Source organism: Pleurodeles waltl, chromosome 3_1 (genome assembly GCF_031143425.1).
Source record: "Pleurodeles waltl isolate 20211129_DDA chromosome 3_1, aPleWal1.hap1.20221129, whole genome shotgun sequence".
Classification (NCBI taxonomy): Eukaryota; Metazoa; Chordata; class Amphibia; order Caudata; family Salamandridae; genus Pleurodeles; species Pleurodeles waltl.
This window is the reverse complement of record NC_090440.1, coordinates 1,236,097,340-1,236,118,400: the sequence shown is the minus strand read 5'-3', so window position 1 is coordinate 1,236,118,400 and position 21,061 is coordinate 1,236,097,340. Positions and strand designations below refer to the sequence as shown.

General features: G+C 46.9%; 1 protein-coding gene across 1 annotated transcript in view; it reads left to right on the top strand.

Annotated features, from left to right (window-relative positions):
* The window catches only part of LOC138285079 (contactin-associated protein-like 5), a 2,160,239-nt gene that overhangs the window by 1,081,278 nt on the left and 1,057,900 nt on the right, over window positions 1-21,061 (top strand). The window contains exon 7 of the mRNA XM_069224597.1: window positions 9,486-9,629. Within this exon, the coding sequence (XP_069080698.1) occupies window positions 9,486-9,629 (144 nt within the window). The remainder of the gene's footprint in view (window positions 1-9,485; window positions 9,630-21,061) is intronic.

The window sequence follows — 21,061 nt, the reverse complement described above, 5'->3', positions numbered from 1 at the left end:
ATAGTGATGTAGTGTTTCGCCATTTTAGGGGTATTACATCTAGATCTGGTGCTGCTCCTCTGTTGGCAGAGTCTTCTGCTGACCTTTCGGGTCGTCATACCCACGTACCTAAGGCTACACGTACATGTTATTAAATATATCACTTGTTTGGTATTGCAATTAGTGTGGCACTATAATTGCCATGGCGAATGTAAAGCTCGGTCAATTTCTTTCACAGGTGTGGCCAAATAGCAGATGCTGCAATGACCTGTTACTTCTATTCCATGGACATCATAATGCGGTGGACAGGATATTTTTCACATTTGTGATGGAGTAACCCACCCACCAAACTCTAAAATATGCCCTAAGTCACCCCTTTCGGTGGTGCTGGAATAATTTTCAGAGTGGGGATGCTGACATTAATGTTATACCATTAAAATCATAGCAATTGTGAAAAATCTAGGCGCCACACCAAAAGTGTGTCAAATATACAGCGCCCATTCAGCAGGACAGTGGTAAGGGCGTGAGGATTTTTGGAGCATTGTTGTAGCTGTGCACAGTTATTCACAGACAGCACAACTTCAGTTGAAATGCCCATTTAATTTGCATAGACATACAGGTTTAGTGCAACTATGGAGCACACAGTCAATAGTGTGTGGAAATAAGATTCCAATGCTTATTTATCATTTGCATATCACCAAGTAGAGTGGCTTGATTTGTTTTGATCCTATTAAAATATTTTTTTCATCATACTTCAGAAATGTAAGAAATGTGTTTCATTTGTTCTCTCCTAACTGGTGATATATTTTGAACTATGTACATAGTTAATTTCCAGATATTTAAATCTTATTGTCCATTTGATAAAAAAGATGACATCCTGCAGCTTTTCCTATCACTTCCTGTACCCCAACAAGATTGGCACCTAGGTCACTTTTTACAAAATTCTCTCACTTTGCGGTTAGAGAAACAAAAGTAAATGTAGATTGTAGGAAAGTAGCCTCTTTCTAGCATGATTACCCCCACTTTTGGCCTATTTGTCAGTGTGTTTGACTGTGTCTAATGGGATCCTGCTAATCAGGACCTTAATAGTTATGCTCTCTCCCTTAAATTATGGTTGTAGGATACTGGTAGTCCAGTATTCCACCCGCCATTGGCATACTGGTGCCCCCTCATATGTCCCTAGTATATGGTACTTAGGTACCCAGGGCATTGGGCTTCCAGGGGGTCCCTATGGGCTGCAGTGATCCTTAGGGAGCCCATGCAAAGGCTTCTACAGGACTGCCATTGCAGACTGTGAGAAATGGTGCATGCACCCTTCTACCGCCATTTACACTGCACCCAGTCTCTTATAAGACAACCCTATTGCAGACATTCCAGTCGTGAAAGTGGGGTGCAGAGTACCTTTGTGCGAGGGCAGAGGTGCTCCCATGACCGCCAGGACCAGTTTCCGGTACTTCATGAATGCAGAGATGTTATTTTACCCTGCACTTGACATAGGTCACCACCTATGTCCAGCTTCACAATGGTAACTCTGAATATGGCCATGTCTGGTATCAAACATGTCAGAATCATACCCCAATGCTTTTGCAAGCATTGGTTGTATGATTCCATGCCCTCTAGGGGCTCCTTAGAGGACCCCCAGTATTGCCATTACAGCCTTCTGAGGTTTTCCAGGAAGTCCCACCTGCTGCCACCTCACAGACAGGTTTCTGCCCTCATGTTGCTCAAGCCGAGGATGGCAGAACAAAGGATTTCCTTTGGGAGAGGGGTGTTACACCCTCTCCCTTTGGACATAGGTGTTACAGGCATGGGAGAGGTAGCCTCCCAAAGCCCCTGGAAATGCTTTGAAGGGTGCAGATGGTGCCCTCCTTGCATAATCCAGTCTACACCAGTTCAGGGACCCCCAGTCCCTGCTCTGGTGCAAAACTGGACGAAGGGAAGTGGAGTGACAACTCCTCTGTCCATCACGCCCCCAAGGGTGGTGCGCAGAGCTCCTCCTGAGGGTCCCTGGGTTTTGCCATCTTGGATTCCAAGGTGGCAGGGAATTCTGGGAGCATCCGAGTGGCCAGTGCCAGCAGGTAGCATCAGAGAACTCCCTTGATAGGTGCTTACCTGTGTAGCTGACCAATCCCCCTTTCACTGCTATTTGGGGTCTCTCTCCTGGGTGGTTCTTCAGATTCAGATTGCAAGACTCCAGCAGGAATCCTCTGCATCCTTTACTTCATCTTCTTACCGAAGAAACTAGATCTGGACCCTCCAGGAACTCTACAACTGCAACAAAGAAGCAAAGAAGACTTCTGCAACATTGTACCTTTAGCTCCTGCTAGCAACTGCAACTGTTTCCCGGTCATGCATCCTCAGAGGACAGCCAGTATTCAGCTTGCACCAGAAGAATGAAGGAATCTCCCTTGAAGTGAAGGAGTCACTTCCCTGCTTTAGTAGACACCCATCTGTAGCGATGAACTGTGGCTTGGGTCCCCTCTACTGACAAAGTGTATGGATCAAGCATCACAGGTGGTAGACTGAAGTGGTCCTGATGGTCCTGATGTCCAACTGTCCAACTTTGGTGGTGGTAAGAACTTGCCTCCCCGTGCAAGACAGTACCCCCATTCACTGTGTTTTTTTTTTTCAGTTGCCAAGGCTTGTTGGCATCCTTCCATGAACTTCTTCAAGCTCCATGCAGCCCCGGTCCCCAGCACTCCTTCCTGCAATGCACCGCCTCCTGCGTGGTTCTCTGGCGGCACAGGATCCCTTTGTGTAGTGCTGCATGGGCCTCCTTTTGCACCTTCTTTGTCCCCAGGCAGTGGGACTCCTGTGCATGCTGTCTGGTCTTCTGAGGGCTCTCTGAGTTGTTGGGAGCCCCCTCTGATTCCCCCTTCTGGGTAGAGTCCACCATGTCCCTCCTGGTCCCAGGAAGCGCCATTTTCTGCTAACCCCAAGCTTTGCATGTCCCAAGGCTTGTTTGTGGAATACAGTGATGCAAACCAGATTGCAATCATCCATCCAGCGTAGGACATCTTCTGCACCAACCAGGAGCCCACATCTGTCTTCTTGGGTGCAGTACTGACTGTGGTTCTTCACCCGTAGTTCTTATTTTGCACCTTCATCCGGATTAGTAGGGGCTCCTGTTCTCCTTGGACTCTTCAGTGCTTCTTGGTCCTCTTCATCCACAGGCCTTCAGGTCCAGAAATCCATCATTGGTGTCTTGCAATCACTTCTGGTTCTTGTAATATCTTCTTTCTCATGTTCTTGTGTGTTCTAGGAATGTTCCTGTGATTTACTTCTGTTTTCCTGGGCTCTGGGGTGAGTTCCATTACTTACCTTTGGTGTTTTCTAATACTCTCAGTGCTCCTCTACACACTACACTTGCCTAGGTGGTAAACCGACTTTTACATTCCACGTTCTTAGTATTTGGTTTGTATCCCCCGTAAGCCCATTTCTAACTATTGTGATTTTCACTGTTTGCAATGCTTTCTGTTTTTATAGCTATTTCTGCATACTAGGGGTTAATAATTTGTGTATAAGTTATCGCTTAAAGGAGTATAGTCTCTATGGTATTTTTGCCATTTGTGTCACCTAAATAAAGTACCTTTATTTTTGTAACACTGAGTATTTTCTTTTTATGTGTGTGAGTACTGTGTGACTACACTGGTGTTACATGGGCTTTGCATGTCTCCTAGTTATGCTTTGGCAGCTTATCCACACTACCCCTTAGAGAACCTGACTTCTAGACACAGTCTACGTTTCACTAATAAGGGATAACTGCACCTGGTATAAGGTGTAAGTACCTTGACTACCCACTGCAAACCAAGCCAGCCTCCTACACTGATTTCTGAAGAAGCTGCAATTTATCAGAAGGCATAGCATGACATTTGACCTTTGTCTTTCAGCACACAGCTATTGTAACAAGAGAAACACAAAATCTGAAGACATGTTTGTTGCTCATTCACCTTCTGATCTCCAACAGAGTTACCTTCAAGGGTGCTCAAGCACCATAGTGCCCCTACTTCCAGCACCTATGACCTCATTGCACCTTTATGGCAAAATAAAATCAATGCCTCGCTAACACAAAGAACAATTCCAGACTGCTTGAAACTTGCTTAGTTCACTCTGCTCCTTAAGAAACCTAGAGCGGACCCTGAGAATCTGACCAACTTACGTCCTACAGCCAATCTAATCTTCTTAGCAAAGGTCCTTGAAAAATTTGTACTATCCCAACTCAGTCAACATATACAAGACCTTGAGCTGCTTGACATCTTCCAAATAGACTTCAGAGCAGGCTGTAGTACAGAGTCATCCTCAATGTCATTGATGATATTTACAAGATGTTGGATGAATCCCAAAACCTTATACTACTACTTATCAACAAGCTTGAAGGGGATGATGATATCACTTAGGTGAATATATTAAACTCACTAGAAATGGTAAAAGCACTAAACTACCAGTCAATACATTGGGAGCTTTAGGTAGATTTGTTACAGCTCATGGCCTTATCAATAGAAGCTATTTATCAGAAGTGGAAACATCATCACTCTCAAATAATCATCCTTGGCTGACCCATGATTCATGGTTCAAAATCCAGTAACTCGTATGTGGAAGTTTGCTGCTCTTGCCAGATAAATTAACTGATCTGCCACAAATCCTGAGAATACTTTCGATGGAGGTGAACTGTATTAAATCATCACTTTCTACATCAATACCAAGGCCTATAAATGTTCCAATACCATTTGTAAAGCCTGTACCAAAGTCAATCATCACTGTACTGACTGAGGTTCATCGTGTGGAGAAGGATCACAAAGGTTCATCAATATAGTCACCTATACAGGTATTAACAGGCCTGTTGTCTAGGGAGCCTACCACAAGTCAATCTAGTCTGACGTCCTGTAATGATTCTACCAATTCTAATCTGGTTTCAAGCTGCAAAGAGCTCCACTCAGCCATTGACAAAAAGACAAAGGAAAAAAGCAAAGAAACGCCCACAATAAAAAGGTCCAGTAAAAGGGAGTTACGTCTTCCCCTGTACTGAATGGAAATTTGATATCTGAAGCTCCAATGGCCCCCCTATGGTCCAGAACCTTTTCCCCATTATCACAAAGCAAAAAGCAATGCAGGGTGCATCAAATGAGGGTGCCCATAGCAGTGAAGGGTCTGCTGTACTATCTGCCCCACGTCTGCCAATAGATGGTTCTCCTGTAAAGTGAGGTCCATGTTCAATAGCTTCTGGGCGCGTCCTATCTCATCTAAGCAAGATGTGCTGCCTGTAAATCAAGATATCTTCAAAAATATCCCACAGTGCAAACTAAGATCCAAAAACCTAAATTCATGTTTCACTAGGAGGTCAAATATTGGCCAACCTGTTCTACAGGATTTGATTGGTCCTATGGAAAAATGTTAAAATGCTATCAAAATGAATATCTAGGGTCTTCCAAGGAGATGCCAATGCAACAAAGAATGTCCTCAGGCACTGCTTATAAAGCCCTGCTACGACTCATGAATGCAAAGTTCTCCCACTTGAACTCCATTAATGATGAGCTCCACTACCTCTTCAGCCACCATACACCAGATTCTATGGATATTATTTCAAGAAGGAAATACCAGAGTCCATATAACCTGTTTATTCCTGACAGCCATGCCATTTCCTTGTGGGTAGTTGCTTGGGGATTACAATTTATCATATTCATCTCATTGTTTTTCATTTCGTTATGACACACGGTGTAAAACTTATTTAACATTATATGAATACTATATTTAATAGGAATGGGGTAAGTATTTAAAAAGTAATGGGTTATGGGTAAGGTTTTCAGAGGTTAAGTGTAAGGTTTTAAGGGATTTAATGTAAGGGGTCAAAGCATTTTTTTGGATAGGGTTTGGTAAGGAATACCTAGGTAGATGTTAGTGATATTGGATGAAGGGTGTTAAGGGTAATGTTATAGGAGATGGTAAGGGCCAGTGTAATATGTTATTTTAAGAGTAAAAGAATGGGATTAAGTGGATAACAGAAAGTGGTTAATGGTAAGTGGCTAAGTGTAGGAGTAAGGGGCCATGGATAAGCAAACAGGACGTGAATAAAGGGTTATGGATTATGCATAAGAGGCAAAGCAAAATAATTAAGGGTAAGAAACTAAGGGCAAAGGGTTAATTATGAAGCTAATTATAAAGGTAAGGGGTTACATGTAAGGGGTGAGGGAATAAAGATATGGCCTCGAGTGGGAAGGTTAGGAGTTATTAGTAATGTGTTAAGGGTACAGAGTTGCTTAAGGGAAAGTAATTAAGAGTAAGGCATTAAGAGTTGTTGGTAATGGGTTAAGAATGAGAAGAGGTTAGGCTCCAGTGTACGGACTGGAGTAACATGTTAAGTGTAATAAATAGGCAATACTCTGTATAGTCAATCTGAGAAACCTAAAACAATCATAAATATCCTATTTGACTCACAAATATCATTAAAGATCTGCATCCCACTTCTAAAAATGTCCACCAAAACAAATGTTTATCAGGCTCTCACAGATGTGGGCAGCTGCAAAAACTATGTTATACTGCCTCATGGAAGCATTGGCATAGCCAGAAATACCAGTTTTGTGCTGTCAGCTTATGTTATGTCATGTCATATTATGTTATGTGTATTTGCTAATCACACTATCACCCTGCAAGGGCATTCTGGTGCTATGCAGGTGTGTGTACCTTACCTTGACTAGGATAGATTGGTTATTTCGAAAGCTAATTCTTCAGCTTCTTGAAGAATTCTAGATGAGAGGGTAAGGCTCTGATGTGGAGTGGGAAGTCGTTCCATGCAAAAGGAGCAATGTAAGAACTTCTGTCTTCTTGATCGAGTGCTGTGTATGCATAGAATATATACTAGGAGGTGTCTGGATGGTTGGTGGAATGAGATGCGACAGGTCAGATAGGCCAGTTGTGTTGTGGCTTGAATGAGTTTGTGACGAGAACAGAGAGCGTGTCAGGAGCCAGTGGAGCAACTTTGGGTGTGAGTGATGTAGTTTCTGTGTTGGATGTTGGGAATGAGTCCTGATGGTTTATAGTCTTCTAATGAGTTACATGGTGATCCCAGCATAGAAGGTCTTTCCATAGTACAACTTGTAGGTGACTAGAGTGTGAGTGATGGCTTTTCCGGTGTTGCATGGAAGTCATCTGAAGATCTCCCTAAATGTCTTCAGGGTGTGGAAGCAGGATGCAGTGACAGTGAAGTCATTTCTAGTTTGTGATCAACTGAGGTTCTTGACATGAGTACATTGTGTTGGTCCAGGTTCAGCCAACCACCAGTTATAGTCCAATGGTTAGGTGTTCTTGCTGAAAGATCACTACTTTTGTCTTGTCGGTTGTGAGCTTGAAGCAGTTGTTTTTCATCCAGTTGAATTTGGTAATACAGGCGGTGATCTTGTTTCTTGTGTTAAGTCTTGCCCAACATTGAGAGACCGAGTTGTGTTTCATTGGCCTAGGAGAGGATGTTGATGATGTGTGTGCAGATGACATTGGCCAGAGGGGTAATGCATCTGTTGAAGAGGGTGGGGCTGAGAGATTAACCTTGAGGCTCTCCACACATGTTTGTCGACTTCCATGGAGTAAGGCGCTAAGCTGACAGCCTCTGTTCTATCCAGCTGACAGCTTATGTTCTATCCTTTAATAAAGAGCAAACCCACTGGAGAGGCGGTCCTTGGATGCCAATCCTTTGCAGGCACCTGATGAGCATGGGCAGTGAGGCTGAGTCAAATGCTGCAAAGATTGATGGCAGCTGTGTCTCATTTGTCAAGGATCATGCAGATGTCTTCTGTATTGACGATAAGTGTTGTTTTTGTACTGCAATTGGGCTGGAATTCAGATTGTGTGGCATGAAGGTGATAGTGGTCCCTGAGGTGGTTGGTGGGGTGTCATATGATTTGTTTCTTTAAGACCTTGGCTGGGTATGGTTGGCGTGAGATGGGACTTTAGTTGTAGACCATGGCTGGGTCAGCAGATGGTGGCATGCTTACATGTGTCTTGGAATGTGGCTGAGTCAGTGGAGGTGTTGAGAGTGGGTTGTACCACTGCGTTGACAGGTAGGAGTCCATTGGCGAAGGTGTGGTGGGGCAAGGATCAGATGGGGCCCCTTTAGTGGATGGTTTTCATGGTAGCAGTGTTTTCAACAGTGTTTAATGTGGCAACAGGGTCAGGACTGATTTTTCAGGGATGATAGGAAGTTGAGTTTTTACGATGATTGCGTTTGTTTGAGGGTCAAATTTGCAGTTCATGGAGGTGATTTTGCTAAAGAATTCTGAGAGCTTGTTGTAAAGGTCTAATGATTTGATACCAGACAGATATGTTGAGAAAAACAGTGCATTGCAAAAATAAGAAACTCATTTGAGAGTGGTTTTAAATAAATTTTAATCTGTTTCATATCTTTGTGGAGTAAATATTGTCAGTACTCCAAGTTATCCTGAGCTTTTAATAACTTTGCATACATTTTGGATGATACATCTTCCCTAATTTTATCATCTTCTGACTGTAAGGTGTGGAAGACCTTAAATTCAAGTTTGGCTTTAAGTCTGCCAGTAAAATAAATGGTGCCATAAATGCTTTACAGGAATAGACCCTTCACCCGTGGCCCTTGTCGTATACGCAACTAAACATCTTTTTATACCATGATATATTGAGACACACGCATTCAACATACACCTATAGTATAGTCTCCCTTTTTATTTTCTGGTACACATTCCCATTCACGTCAAGATAGTTGATTACATATTCAACTGAAAGATTTTTGGGGAACCATATATATATATAACCCTACTAAATCCAAAAGACATTACCTTAGTCCTCAACAAATATATTTTCAAATATTTTGCTACTTCGAAAATGGGAATCTTGGTTTAATGTCCAACTGGGGTAATTTTTAAAAAGATCAGATCATTGGCATAAACACACTGTGTTATCCTAACGTCTCCAAGTCTAGGAAGAAATCTGTGTAAATTTGTAACATATTATGAAAATAACTGGGGTGCCAGAATGCATCCTGGATTCGATCCATTTTCTGTGTGTACTTTAGGAGCTAATCTGTAACTTGATGTTTACTCATGAATATGAATGAAGCTCTACTGAAAGTAGTTTACCCTACTGTCCATTCTCCAAGCATGCAGTTTAGCCCAGAGCAGAGTTTGATCAACTTTGTCAAGCTATTCCCAGTGTTAAATATATAACTGAATGTAACCTCATCTAAATTATTTGTCCACGAAAGATAACTTTTTTGGCATTTGTTTTATAATATATAAAATGTTCTGTAGGTGAAAGTAAATTCCTTGAGTCCAAGTGATTTGAACCAGTGCCTTCATATTGGATGATGCTCCTAATTAAAATTGGTTAGCCTAACTTTCAGAATTCCTGAAGTTTGCAAGCAAAGCTTTCTCATAGTCATGTTTTTGCTAATATGTTATATATTTAAAATGACTAAACTGGCATTAATGCACTCCAGAGGTTGCTATTGGAGTTGTAATTGAGCATTGACCTTTTTTTTCTCAAAGCTCAGTTTCGGGGGTATTCCACTCCAAGGAAAACCAGTAACAATGCAGAGGAACAACTTTCATGGCTGCATGGAAAACCTCTATTACAATGGGATCAGTATAATTGATCTGGCAAAGAGACGTAAGCCGCAGATCTACACAGAGGTAAGACCACACCCAGTCTGCTATCAATGGCTATGTTTTATCACAAACGTGCAAAGTTAATTGTTTATTTACTGTAGGAAATTGGGCTACTGGTTCTTAAGGGTGAAATTCTACTCAGGCAGCAACCATGATTCTGGTCAAGATGAAACACAAGCAAGCTCCAAAATAACCTATGCTCAACCCACTGGCAGTTGACACAAATCATTCAGGCCCAACTTGGAGGAACTTGTGTAAAGTATTTATCCAGCACTTCAAACAGTAATAAAGTGAAAACACAACCCAAGAAAACTCACACATCAATCTAAAAAATAGAGTGAAATTTGATAAAATATTTGACACCACAATGACAAAAATCTAATCAGTAGTATCCAAGATATGTTTTTTTTAAAGATTTAAGGTAAGTATATTGTCTAAATGCCCAAACTGCCACTCACGGTTATCTGGTAGTGTGACACCTGGTGAAAGTTATAAATTCAAGCCAACTGTGATGGAGAGTGAGACGGATATAGGGACCTGCTTAGCCCACATGACAGAGTTACCTTCTAAAGATCAGTGAAAAGAGTTCCAATCATGGTGAATGGTGCCATGAGGAGCAGGGACAGCATCACAGATGGTTGTCACTGTGGCCCAAAGAGCATGCCGGGCGTTGCAGGTAATCATAACTGTACCATGAAGATCCTTTTGGGTGTCGCAGGCGGTCCTTGCTGGAGATTCTTGTTGGCGGCGACCGCAAGCTATCAAAGCTGTAGCGCAAAGGCAAGATTTTGCTTTGCTGGTCACCACTGGATGTTGCTGTGGAATACAGATTTGGGTGTACTGGAACTTCCTGGAAAGGGAGCTCCAGTGATGCCACATCAAAGGTCCTGGACCTCAGGGGTACCTCTTGGAGCTCGAGAACTCACACCAGAAGAGGATAGCAGTACTCAGGCACTTCCATTTGCAGGTCCAGGCAGGCTGTCCGCTGGGCAGATGCAGGAAGGTCTCTAGAGCTTTCCTCCTTTGTCTCACTGTCTCTGAGAAATACAAAACAATCAACTGCCAGCTACATTTAATCCTGTGACCCAGGATATAGGTTGCAGGCAATGAACAAGAAAATGCCATCCTTCTAAAAGTTGCATTTTCAGAACTGACTCAAATTCTGACTCTACTATAAAAGAGGATTTTAAATTACAAATCTTTAGCTATCAAACTCAATATTCTTACTTGGGTTAGCATATGTATTAAAAAAGGAAGATTTAGGCCTGGAAAAAGTTTATTTCACCAGGTTGGAATGGCTGTTTAAAACTGCACACACAGGCTGCAATGGCATGCCTGAGACAATATTAAAAGGCAAATGGAGTGGGTGGCACAGTTAGTGCTGCAGGCCCACTAGTAACATTTAGTTTACAGGCCCTGAGACATGTAGTACCATTTTATTAAGGACTTGCAAGTAAAGTAAATGTGCCAGTGGGGTGTAAGCCAATGTTACCATGTTTTAGGGAGTGAGCACACGCACTTTAGCACTGGTCAGCAGTTGTAAAGTACATAGAGTCCTATGACCAAAAGAAACAAAATCAGAAAAAGTAGAGGAGTAAAAAAAAAATTTGGGGTAAGACTACCCTAAGGCTAGCAGGTCTAACACATGTCCCTCAAGCTTAAAGCGGGGAGAACTACCTAAACTCTTAGAAGTTCTTCTCACTAAGGCAGAAGAACCTGGAGAGACCATCAACATTAGCATGGTCTAACCCAGGGCAGTGTTCCACAATAATGTCCGTTCCCTCGAGGGAGACGGACCACATCCGCTGATTGGTATTTTCACCCCTCATCTGTTTGAGCCATCTGAGGAGCCTGTGTTCTATCTGTACCAGGAAGTGAGTCTTAAACAAGTATGGTCTTGGCGTCTTCAGTACACAAAACGTAATAAAGGCCTCCCTTTCAGTCGCTTTCCACCTCTGTTCCCAGGGAGGTGTGCTCCTGCTAATGAAGGCTACAGGTTAGTAGGTACCCTCCTCATTAACTCTGCTAAGACAGCCCCTATGCCATGTTGGAGAATTCAAGAACCTTGAATGCATGTGCTATGCACATGGCTTCCTCGGGGAGTCAAAGGCTTTCTGACAGGACTATTTACAGAAAACCTTGTTGGCTGCTTCTTAGATGTCAGCTGAGTTTTGGGGGCAATGATTATGCCATATCCCTTAAGAAACCTCCTGTAATATCCTGTGAGGCCCATAAAGTTTCTCACTTAAGTCTAAGTTGTTGGGGCTTGCCAGGCCAGGATAGCCTCAGTGTTGGCCTGGAGGGGCTGCACCATGCCCCCACCTACCATGTGGCCCACATACAACACAGTGTTCTGCTCTATGCCTGTTGTAGAACCTGAAGGACCTATTGGAGTTGGTAAAGGTGATCCTCCCAGCTAGAGCATACGACAGCTATGTCATCTAGGTAGGTGGCACAGAAAGACTCCTTCCCAGTTAGGACCCTGTTTACCAACCTCTGAATGGTGGTAGGGCATTCTTTAAACCAATGTGCATCACCCTTAACTGGAAATATGATATTAAGGGTAATGTTGAACCTTTTAACAAGCACTTTAGGGTGAGGCGGGTAGGTTATCGAAAATTGTAGGTTTCTCCATACTTATCCCTCATGGTCTTCATACAGGCAGACATGAAGTTGATGCCTCTTTCAGACACCACTTCTTTTTGGTATCCCACTTGTGTAAAAATCCCCATCAGGGTCCTGGCTACCATAAGTGCAATCTCCCACCTTAGAGGGTTTGCCTCGGTACCATGTGGCATGGTCCAATAACAACAGGTTGTTCCCTAAAGCTGACTTGGGATCCACAGGACCAACAACGTAAAAGCCAATTGTAGGAAAGCACCCTTTTTCACATGGTTAGCTCCCACTTTTTGCATGGTTTCTGATTGTTTAACTGTTAGTGCACTGGATGCCTGCTAACCAGTTCCCCAGTGCCACATCTATTTCCCCAAAACCGCATAGATGATTTGCCCAATTGGAAACTCTTTGCTCACCACTGTAAGTCCCTAGTAAATGGTACCCCTGCTACCTAGGGCCTGAAGTACTAAGCAAGGTCTCTGAGGGATGCAGCACCAACTGTGCCACCCTCAGGGACCCCTCACCAAACCCACACTGTGTTGCCATTGCAGACAGTGTGTGTTGCTGCAGCCTAAATTGAAAACATGACCTGCCATACACCCCTGTGTGCCAGGCCCCCTGTCACTGCATTTGCAAGGTGTAAGCTACCCCTAAGGCAGGGTGCATCCAAACACATGTGAGGGCGTATATGCATAAGCAGATATGCCCCTTCTATGTCTCTGTTGATTCTGAGACATGGCAAGTGCACAGGGAAGCCATTTTAAATGCATGTGCTGGACAATGGTCATTACAAGTTCCCAAGCTAGACGATGGCTTTTCTGAGTCCTGGGAGGTTTGGTATTAAACATCTCAGAATAATAAACCCTCACTGACCGCAGTGATGGATTTATTTAAAACTGCACACAGAGGGCACCTTGGAGGTGCACTCTCAAAAAACCTATGAGCTACTAGTGTGCTGACAGACTGGTCCTGATCAATTCAGCTGCCACAAAAGATGCCTTTCTGGCCTCCTAAGGTGAAAGCTAGTGCTCTCAAGGACCTGAGACAAATGCCTGATCTGGGCAGAGGTGTGACCTCCTCTCCCAGGCTGGATGGACATTCCAGGATGAGGAGCTTCAAAGGCCTTGCCACCTTTGTAATGCGACCCAGGTCTCTCCAGATCGTGGAGATGACCGTCCCCCCCTTTCGGACCCCACTTTTGGCAGCACCACAGGCTGGAAAGTTAGATAAATTAGGAGATGTGCCCACTTAATGCCAGTCCCACTCCTAAGGTGGATGAGCTGAAGTGGACACCCCCTTTGCAATTCCTCCACCTGGTTTGGAAGGAATAAAGGCTGCTAGGGTTAGGGTTATGTCCACTTCCCAGCGGAAGTAGTCATAAGAAGGGTGTAGTCACCCTCAAGGTAGTCAAGTGGTCAGCCCATTGCTTATTGCCTGGCACTCCCTGTAACACCCCTAAATTGAGTATTTAGGTTGCACCCCTGAGCTATAGAACTTAGGTTTCGCCAACCTAAGAAGACCAAGACAAAGAAGAGTTGCACCCCTAGAAGAGGAAAAGAGGAAGCAGCTGACCTGGAACCAGCCCCTTAGGCCTGCCTGCTGACCTCAAAGGATTGTGCACAAGAAGCCAACTCGGCCACCCGTAAAATAAGGACTCAAGTCACTCAGGGGTACCAGACTTGCCCTGCAACAAAAGACTCTGGGGGTCATTCTGACCGCGGCGGACGGCGGTCGCCGCCCGCCAAGCGGTTCCCGCCGAAAGACCGCGGCGGTCATTCTGGCGTTCCCACTGGGCCGGCGGGCGACCGCCGAAAGTCCGCCAGCCAGCCCAGCGGGAAACACCCTTCCCACGAGGACGCCGGCTCAGAATGGAGCCGGCGGAGTGGGAAGGTGCGACGGGTGCAGTTGCACCCGTCGCGAATTTCAGTGCCTGCAAAGCAGACACTGAAATTCTTCGTGGGGCCCTCTTACGGGGGCCCCTGCAGTGCCCATGCCATTGGCATGGGCACTGCAGGGGCCCCCAGGGGCCCCGCGGCACCCCCTACCGCCATCCTGTTCCTGGCGGGAGAACCGCCAGGAACCGGATGGCGGTAGGGGGTGTCAGAATCCCCATGGCGGCGGAGCGCGCTCCGCCGCCATGGAGGATTCTCAAGGGCAGCGGGAAGTCGGCGGTACACCGCCGACTTTCCGTTTCTGGCCGCGGCTGAACCGCCGCGGTCAGAATGCCCAGCGGTGCACCGCCAGCCTGTTGGCGGTGCTACCGCCGACCTCCGCCATGGCGGTAATTACCGCCAGGGTCAGAATGACCCCCTCTGTAACTGATGGACCTCAAAAACCAGACACCAGAAGTGACAACCTCACGCGACGCCCACGACCTAAGGTGAAGCCAACAGACGGTGCATATGTGGGTCCCCAGCTGCGAAGAGATGAGTACAGTATGGTCTCACCCATCTTGGGCTCTCCCAAGAGGCCTGCAGCCCCTGCACGCATGCCCCGGCTCCTAAAACCTCAAGTCTACCCTGGGTCCACCCCTGACAGACTCCCCCACAATGCCTGTAGCCTTGACGCACATGACCCCCTGATCCCGGACATGATAACCCAATGCCTAAAGACACCCCTGCATCAGTCACTCTTGGGTTCAGGAGAAGAGGACCAAAGGCGCATGTACATCCCAGGGCACCCCAAGTCTACTACCTACCTGTTTGTTGTCCCTGACTGGCCTCCCAGTCCGAGCGTGCAGCCTGTTTGTTATGGGGTCAAACTCCCAGAGGAAACCATTAGACATATGACACTCTACTGGACCTCTTCACCCGACCACCCTAGTGCTGCCCAGTGTGACCTGCTGGTGTGGTTCTGATCAGTGCTCAGTACTTACCTTAACTCCTTGATATTGGTCTTGTAAGTCATTTTTAACTCTGTGCTTGCTGAACATTGTTTTTCCCCCATAGGATAACATTGAGAGAACTCTGAAAATTGCACTGTTTATTTCTGAAACTGCAAAGCAATTATGCTTAAAAGGCTACTTACCTGATTAAGAAGTTCTGTAGTTTAAACCATATATAAAAAGAATTGCTGTTTTCCTAAATTAGTCTTGGATTTATTGTTGAGTGTGTGTCTCATTTATTGCCTCTGTAAGTACAAAAATGCTTAGCACTACCCTCCGATAAGCCTAACTTCTGGCCCACACTACCACAAATAGAGCATTAGTCCTATCTATCTTTGCCTCTGCTATACCAATTGGGGATCCACTGGACTCTCTGCACAGTGTACTTCATTTTAGTGCACTATATAGAGAGCCAGCTTCCTACCCCATCCTTTCAAAGGGGTTGTCAATGACAGGCAAAGGAGCCAGGGGAGGCCTAGCATTTTCCCACTTTTCCCACTGGCCTGGCATGTGGGACACTCCCTGCAGAACGTGTCTGAGGCTGTCTTCATCTGGGGCTAATAGAAGTGGGTGACAAGCCTGGCAAAGGTCATATCCTCCCTAGATGACCTGCCAAGGGTATGCCATGAGCCAACCCCAGTGGGAAGGCCCGAAAGCACAGAGGACCACCAGCACAAGGGCTGTCCCAAGTGCAGGAACCTTAGGCTCACTGAACAGGAAGTCATTCTCCCAATAGATAAGGTGAGCTCCAGAGTTATCACCTGCTGCGTGGGCTTCAGCTTGTCATCTCAAGCCCTCTGGAGTGGGAAATTCTCTCTGCACCTTGCAGAATTCCTCCATAGTGGGGCAACGCTCAACTTACCATTCAGCAAGCTCAGGCAGGGTGGCAGTGTGTTCCACAGTAAGGTCTGGGGTGGCTTCCTCAGGTGCCCCATCCACCTGGACTATGGGAACTTCAGGGTGAAGTTTTTTGTGCCCCTTGTCCTTCTTCTTCTTTAGCTGCACAGCTATTTTTAAATCTCCAGGATTCATTGACTTCCCTCCTGAGCAGCCATGGACCTTGTCGTTATATTCAGGCAAGCCTAATTCCTCCAGTTGTGACCTGAGCTCCACTTATTTTCAGACAGTATGCTCTATGTCATTGCCCAGCAGACAATCTACAGATGTGGCAGGACCCACAGCTACATTTAAAGAATGTAAGACAATCCCTCGACTCTCACAGGTGCCTGTGACTATGACCCAGTGGAATGTGTTATGGATGACATGCTCTGAGGACACCAAATGACTCCTCACAGTAGTCATACTGCCTTCTGTGCCTCTCAGACCCTCCACCTTGTTCCCACTGCCCGTACTTAGAAGTATTTGTAGGCATATGGACTTTTGGCACCATTTCTCTATCCGATATGCACACTAAGCTTACTGGGACCACATCCTCTCCAAGTGCTACACTGACCAACTCAGGTGTCTGCCCATCGGTGGGGGAGCTGTACCTTTTTGGGACATTTGGTTTCTTCCCTGGAGTTCCAGAGTTTGTGACACCCAGAACACTGGAAGCAAACCTCCCTGTCTGTTTGTCATTAACCCCCTTTTGTTTAAGCTCAGTCTGGGACAGGTTACTGTTTTTACCTTGGGAATTATTTTGTGGCCTTAAGGAACTCCTTATATTTAAGTTTCCCCATCTCTCTTCTTGTGAGAAGACCCCTCCTACCTTTTGAGGTGATGCCCCCAGATACCTTCTTGAAGACCCTGGGATGAGCCAGTGTTCCACCTCCTTAGCAAGCACCCGTGGGTTAGTGAGCTTACTATCAATCAGGTATTGGCACAGCTTTGCAACCAAAGGAACATATGTGTTCTCTTGCTATCAAACTGTACATCCCTTGGTTATCCTTTACTTTACTGCCCTTCACCTAACCATCCAGTGCATTGCAAAATGAATCCACTCAATCTACCCATGACTGTCGGGGCAGCTTTTAGCTGTTTCAAAATGTCTGCCTTTACTTTTATGGAGTGAGACAATGCTTCCTGACAAGGCTGTGCTTCATAGGGTGTATTTAATTCCCTAACCCTTATATAGGGCCAGCAGGGAATCCCTCCTTTCACTAGAGATGTGCCTCCAGAAACTGTTTCCCAGTGTTCCTCAGGGACCCTATGCATTTCCAGAGCAACCTCAAAGGCATCAAACCACTTTCCGATATCATCTCCTACAAGAAGGTTAAGAAGGTTAGGCATCAGATCCTTTCAATCAATCAATCATTTGTTAAGCGTGCTACTCACTCGATAGGGTCTCAAACCGCTGGGGGGGGTGCTACTGCTCAAATAGCCATGCCTTGAGACATTTCTTGAAGGTCAGGAGGTCCTGGGTCAGACGTAGATTGACGGGGAGGGAGTTTCAGGTCTTGGTGGCGAGGTGGGAGAAGGATCTGCCACCGGTTGTGGTACGGTGGATGCGGGGGACGGTGGCGAGGGCGAGGTTGGTGGACTGGAGCTGGTGTGTCGGGATGTGGAAGTTGAGACGCTCGTTGAGGTAGGCAGGGCCGGCGTCGTGGATAGCCTTGTGAGCGTGGATCAAGAGTTTGAAGATGATCCTTTTGTTGACCGCTGACGTGGGCTGAGATGTGTTTGTGGTGAGGGAGGTTAAGGATGAGTTGTGCTGGGGCGTTCTGAATGCGCTGAAGTTTTCTCTGGAGCTTGGTGATTGTTCCCGCATAGAGTGTGTTGCTGTAGTCTAGTCTGCTGCTAACGAGGGCATGGGTGACCGTCCTTCTGGTTTCAATGGGGATCCATCTGAAGGTCTTGCAAAGCATGCGGAGGGTGTTGAAACATGAGGATGAGATGGCGTTGACTTGCTGGGTCATAGTGAGTGATGAGTCCAGTATGAAGCCGAGGTTGCTTGCGTGGGTGGTGGGAGTTGGAGCGACTCCTAGAGTGGCAGGCCACCAGGAGTCATCCCATGCTGATTTGTTGGAGCCGAGGATGACGATCTCAGTCTTATCCGAGTTCAGTTTGAGGCGGCTTACCTCCATCCAGTTGGCAATGGCATGAAGTCTGTTGTGGAGGTTGGTCTTGGCGGTGGAAGGGTCCTTCATGAGTGAGAGGATCAGTTGTGTGTTGTCTGCATAGGAGACAATGTTAAGACCATGGGATCAGACGATGTTGGTGAGCGGCGCCATGTAGAATTTGAAAAGGGTGGGGCTGAGAGAGGATCCTTGGGGTACTCCATAGAAGGTCTTGGCGGCTTTTGACAGGAACGGAGGCAGGCAGTCTCTCTGACTTCTGCCGGAGAGGAAGGATGTGATCCAGTTCAGGGCCTTGTGGCAGATTCCAGCGTCGTGGAGGCATGTGCGAAGTGTGTGGTAACAGATGGTGTCAAAGGCTGCCGAGAGGAGCATGAGTGCCATGGTTTCACCTTTGTTGAGCATGATCCTGATGTTGTCAGTAGCAGCGATGAGAGCGGTCTCGGTGCTGTGGTTCTTGCAGAAGCCGGATTGGGAGATGTTGAGCAGGCTGTTGTCCTCCAGGAAGTGTGATAGTTGGCTGTTGACTATCTTCTCAATGACCTTCATTGGGAAGGGGAGTAGGGAGATGGGTTGGTAATTCTTGAGGTCTTCAGGGTCTGCCTTGGGTTTTTTGAGCAGGGCTTTGATGTTTCCAGCTCTCCAGGAAGGTGGCGGTCGCAAAGGAGCTGTTGATGATGATACAGAGCTGGGGGGGCGACGATTTGGCTGGCTTTATTGATTGCATTGTGAGGGCAGGGGTCGGCTGATGATCAGGAGTGGATGGTGCTCATGGTCTTGGTGGTGTCCTCGTCGTTGGTGTGGGTCCAGGCACTCCTAAGGTTGGTGTGGTTGGGTGTGTTGGGGTCGGCGTTGGCAGCGGTGGCCGTGGGGATCGGGGAGGCGAAACTGCCATGGTTGTCCATGATCTTGCGGTGAAAAAAGGTAGTGAGTGAGTCCTAGAGGTCTTGCAAGCGGGGGCTCAGCAGTGCAGGACTTGGGGTTGGTGAGTTCTTTGATGATGCTGAAGAGCTCTTTGCTGTTGTGTGCGTTGTTGTCGATTCGTTCTTTGTAGAATGATCTTTTGGTGGTCCGGATGAGCTGGTGATGCTTGCGGATGGCAGTCTTAAGGGCGGCGTGGTTGCTCTCTGTTTGTTCTTGGCGCCAGATCTTCTTGGTTTTCTGACACTCCCACTTGAGTCCTGAAGGTCGGCACTGAACCAAGGTCCTTTGTTGCTGGTGCGGGTGGAGTGAGGGTGATGGCGCAGTCATCTAGCCTTTGTTTGAGGTTGAGGGCAGCGGTATTGGGGCCGCCCGTGTTTTCGGTGGCGGGGCGACGGTGAGGGTGGAGATCAGTTGGTCCTTTGAGATCTTGTTCCAGCTGCAGTGAGGGGTCTGTTGCTGGTGGTGGTGAGCGGTAAGTTTCTGGAAGGAGAAATGGAAACAGTGGTGGTCAGTCCAGTGCAGTTCGGTGGTATGGGTGAAGGTGATGTGGCTGCTGGTGGAGAAGATGGGGTCGAGTGTGTGGCCGGCTGAGTGGGTGGGAGTTGTTTGAGACTTAGGTTGGCGAGGTTAGCAAGCAGGGCTGAGGAGTTGCTGTCGACTGTGTTCTCCACGTGAAAATTCAGGTCGCCAAGGAGCATGTAGTCTGTGGAGGAGAGGGGTGGGCGCTGATTGTGTCGGCCATGGTGTCGCAGAACTGTGGACGGGGGCCTGGGGATATGTAGACAAGGGTTTGTCTCAGGGTGGTGTTGGTGTTGACAGAAATCTGGAAGTGCAAGTGTTCAGCGGCATCCAAGGTATCATGGCTGTCGGTTGAGATCCTGATAGTGCTCCTGTGGACAATCAATCAACCAATCAATCAATCACAATATTTATAAAGCGTGCTACGTACCCGTTAGGGTTTCAAGGCGCTGTGGGGGGGAGGTTGCTGCTATTGGTCAAAGAGCCAGGTCTTGAGGAGTCTCCTGAAGGTGAGAAGGTCCTGGGTCTGTCGTAGGGGGGTCGGGAGGGAGTTCCAGGTTTTGGCGGCGAGGTAGGAGAAGGATCTGCCACCGGATGTCTTGCGTTGGAAGCGGGGAACGATGGCGAGGGAGAGGTTGGCAGAGCGGAGTTGGCGGGAGGGGACGTAGAAGTTGAGTCTGTTGTTCAGGTAGGTGGGTCCGGCGTTGTAGAGTGCCTTGTGAGCGTGGGTGAGAAGCTTGAAGGTGATCCTCTTGTCCACTGGGAGCCAGTGGAGGTCCTTCAGGTGGTGGGAGATGTGGCATCGGCGGGGTACGTCGAGGACCAGTCGGGCGGAGGCGTTTTGGATGCGTTGGAGTCGTCGGATGTCTTTTGCTGGGATGCCTGTGTAGAGTGCATTGCCGTAGTCTAGTCTACTACTGACGAGGGCCTGAGTCACCGTTTTTCTGGTTTCCGTTGGGATCCATTTGTAGATTCTACAGAGCATGCGGAGGGTGTTGTAGCAGGAGGAGGAAACTGCGTTGACCTGTTTGGACATGGTGAGGGCGGAGTCGAGGACGAAACCGAGGTTGCATGCGTGGTTGGCAGGCGTTGGAGGGGGTCCCAGCGCGGTGGGCCACCAGGAGTCGTCCCAGGTCTTGTCGGAGTTCAATTTCAGGCAGCTTTTTCTCATCCATTCGGCGATGGACTTCAATCCCTCGTGGAGGTTGGCTTTGGCGTGTGTGGGTCTTTAGTGACGGAGAGGATGAGCTGGGTGTTGTCGGCGTAGGAGAGAATGGTAAGGTTGTGCTGACGGGCCAGTTGTGCGAGGGGGGCCATGTAGACGTTGAACAGCGTTGGGCTCAGTGAGGAGCCTTGGGGTACGCCGCAGATGATGTTGGTGGCTTCGGAGCGGAAGGGTGAGAGTCGGACTCTCTGGGTTCTGCCGGAGAGGAATCCATTTGAGGGTTTTTTCTTGTATTCCGGCTTTGTGGAGGCGTGTTAGTAGGGTGCGGTGGCAG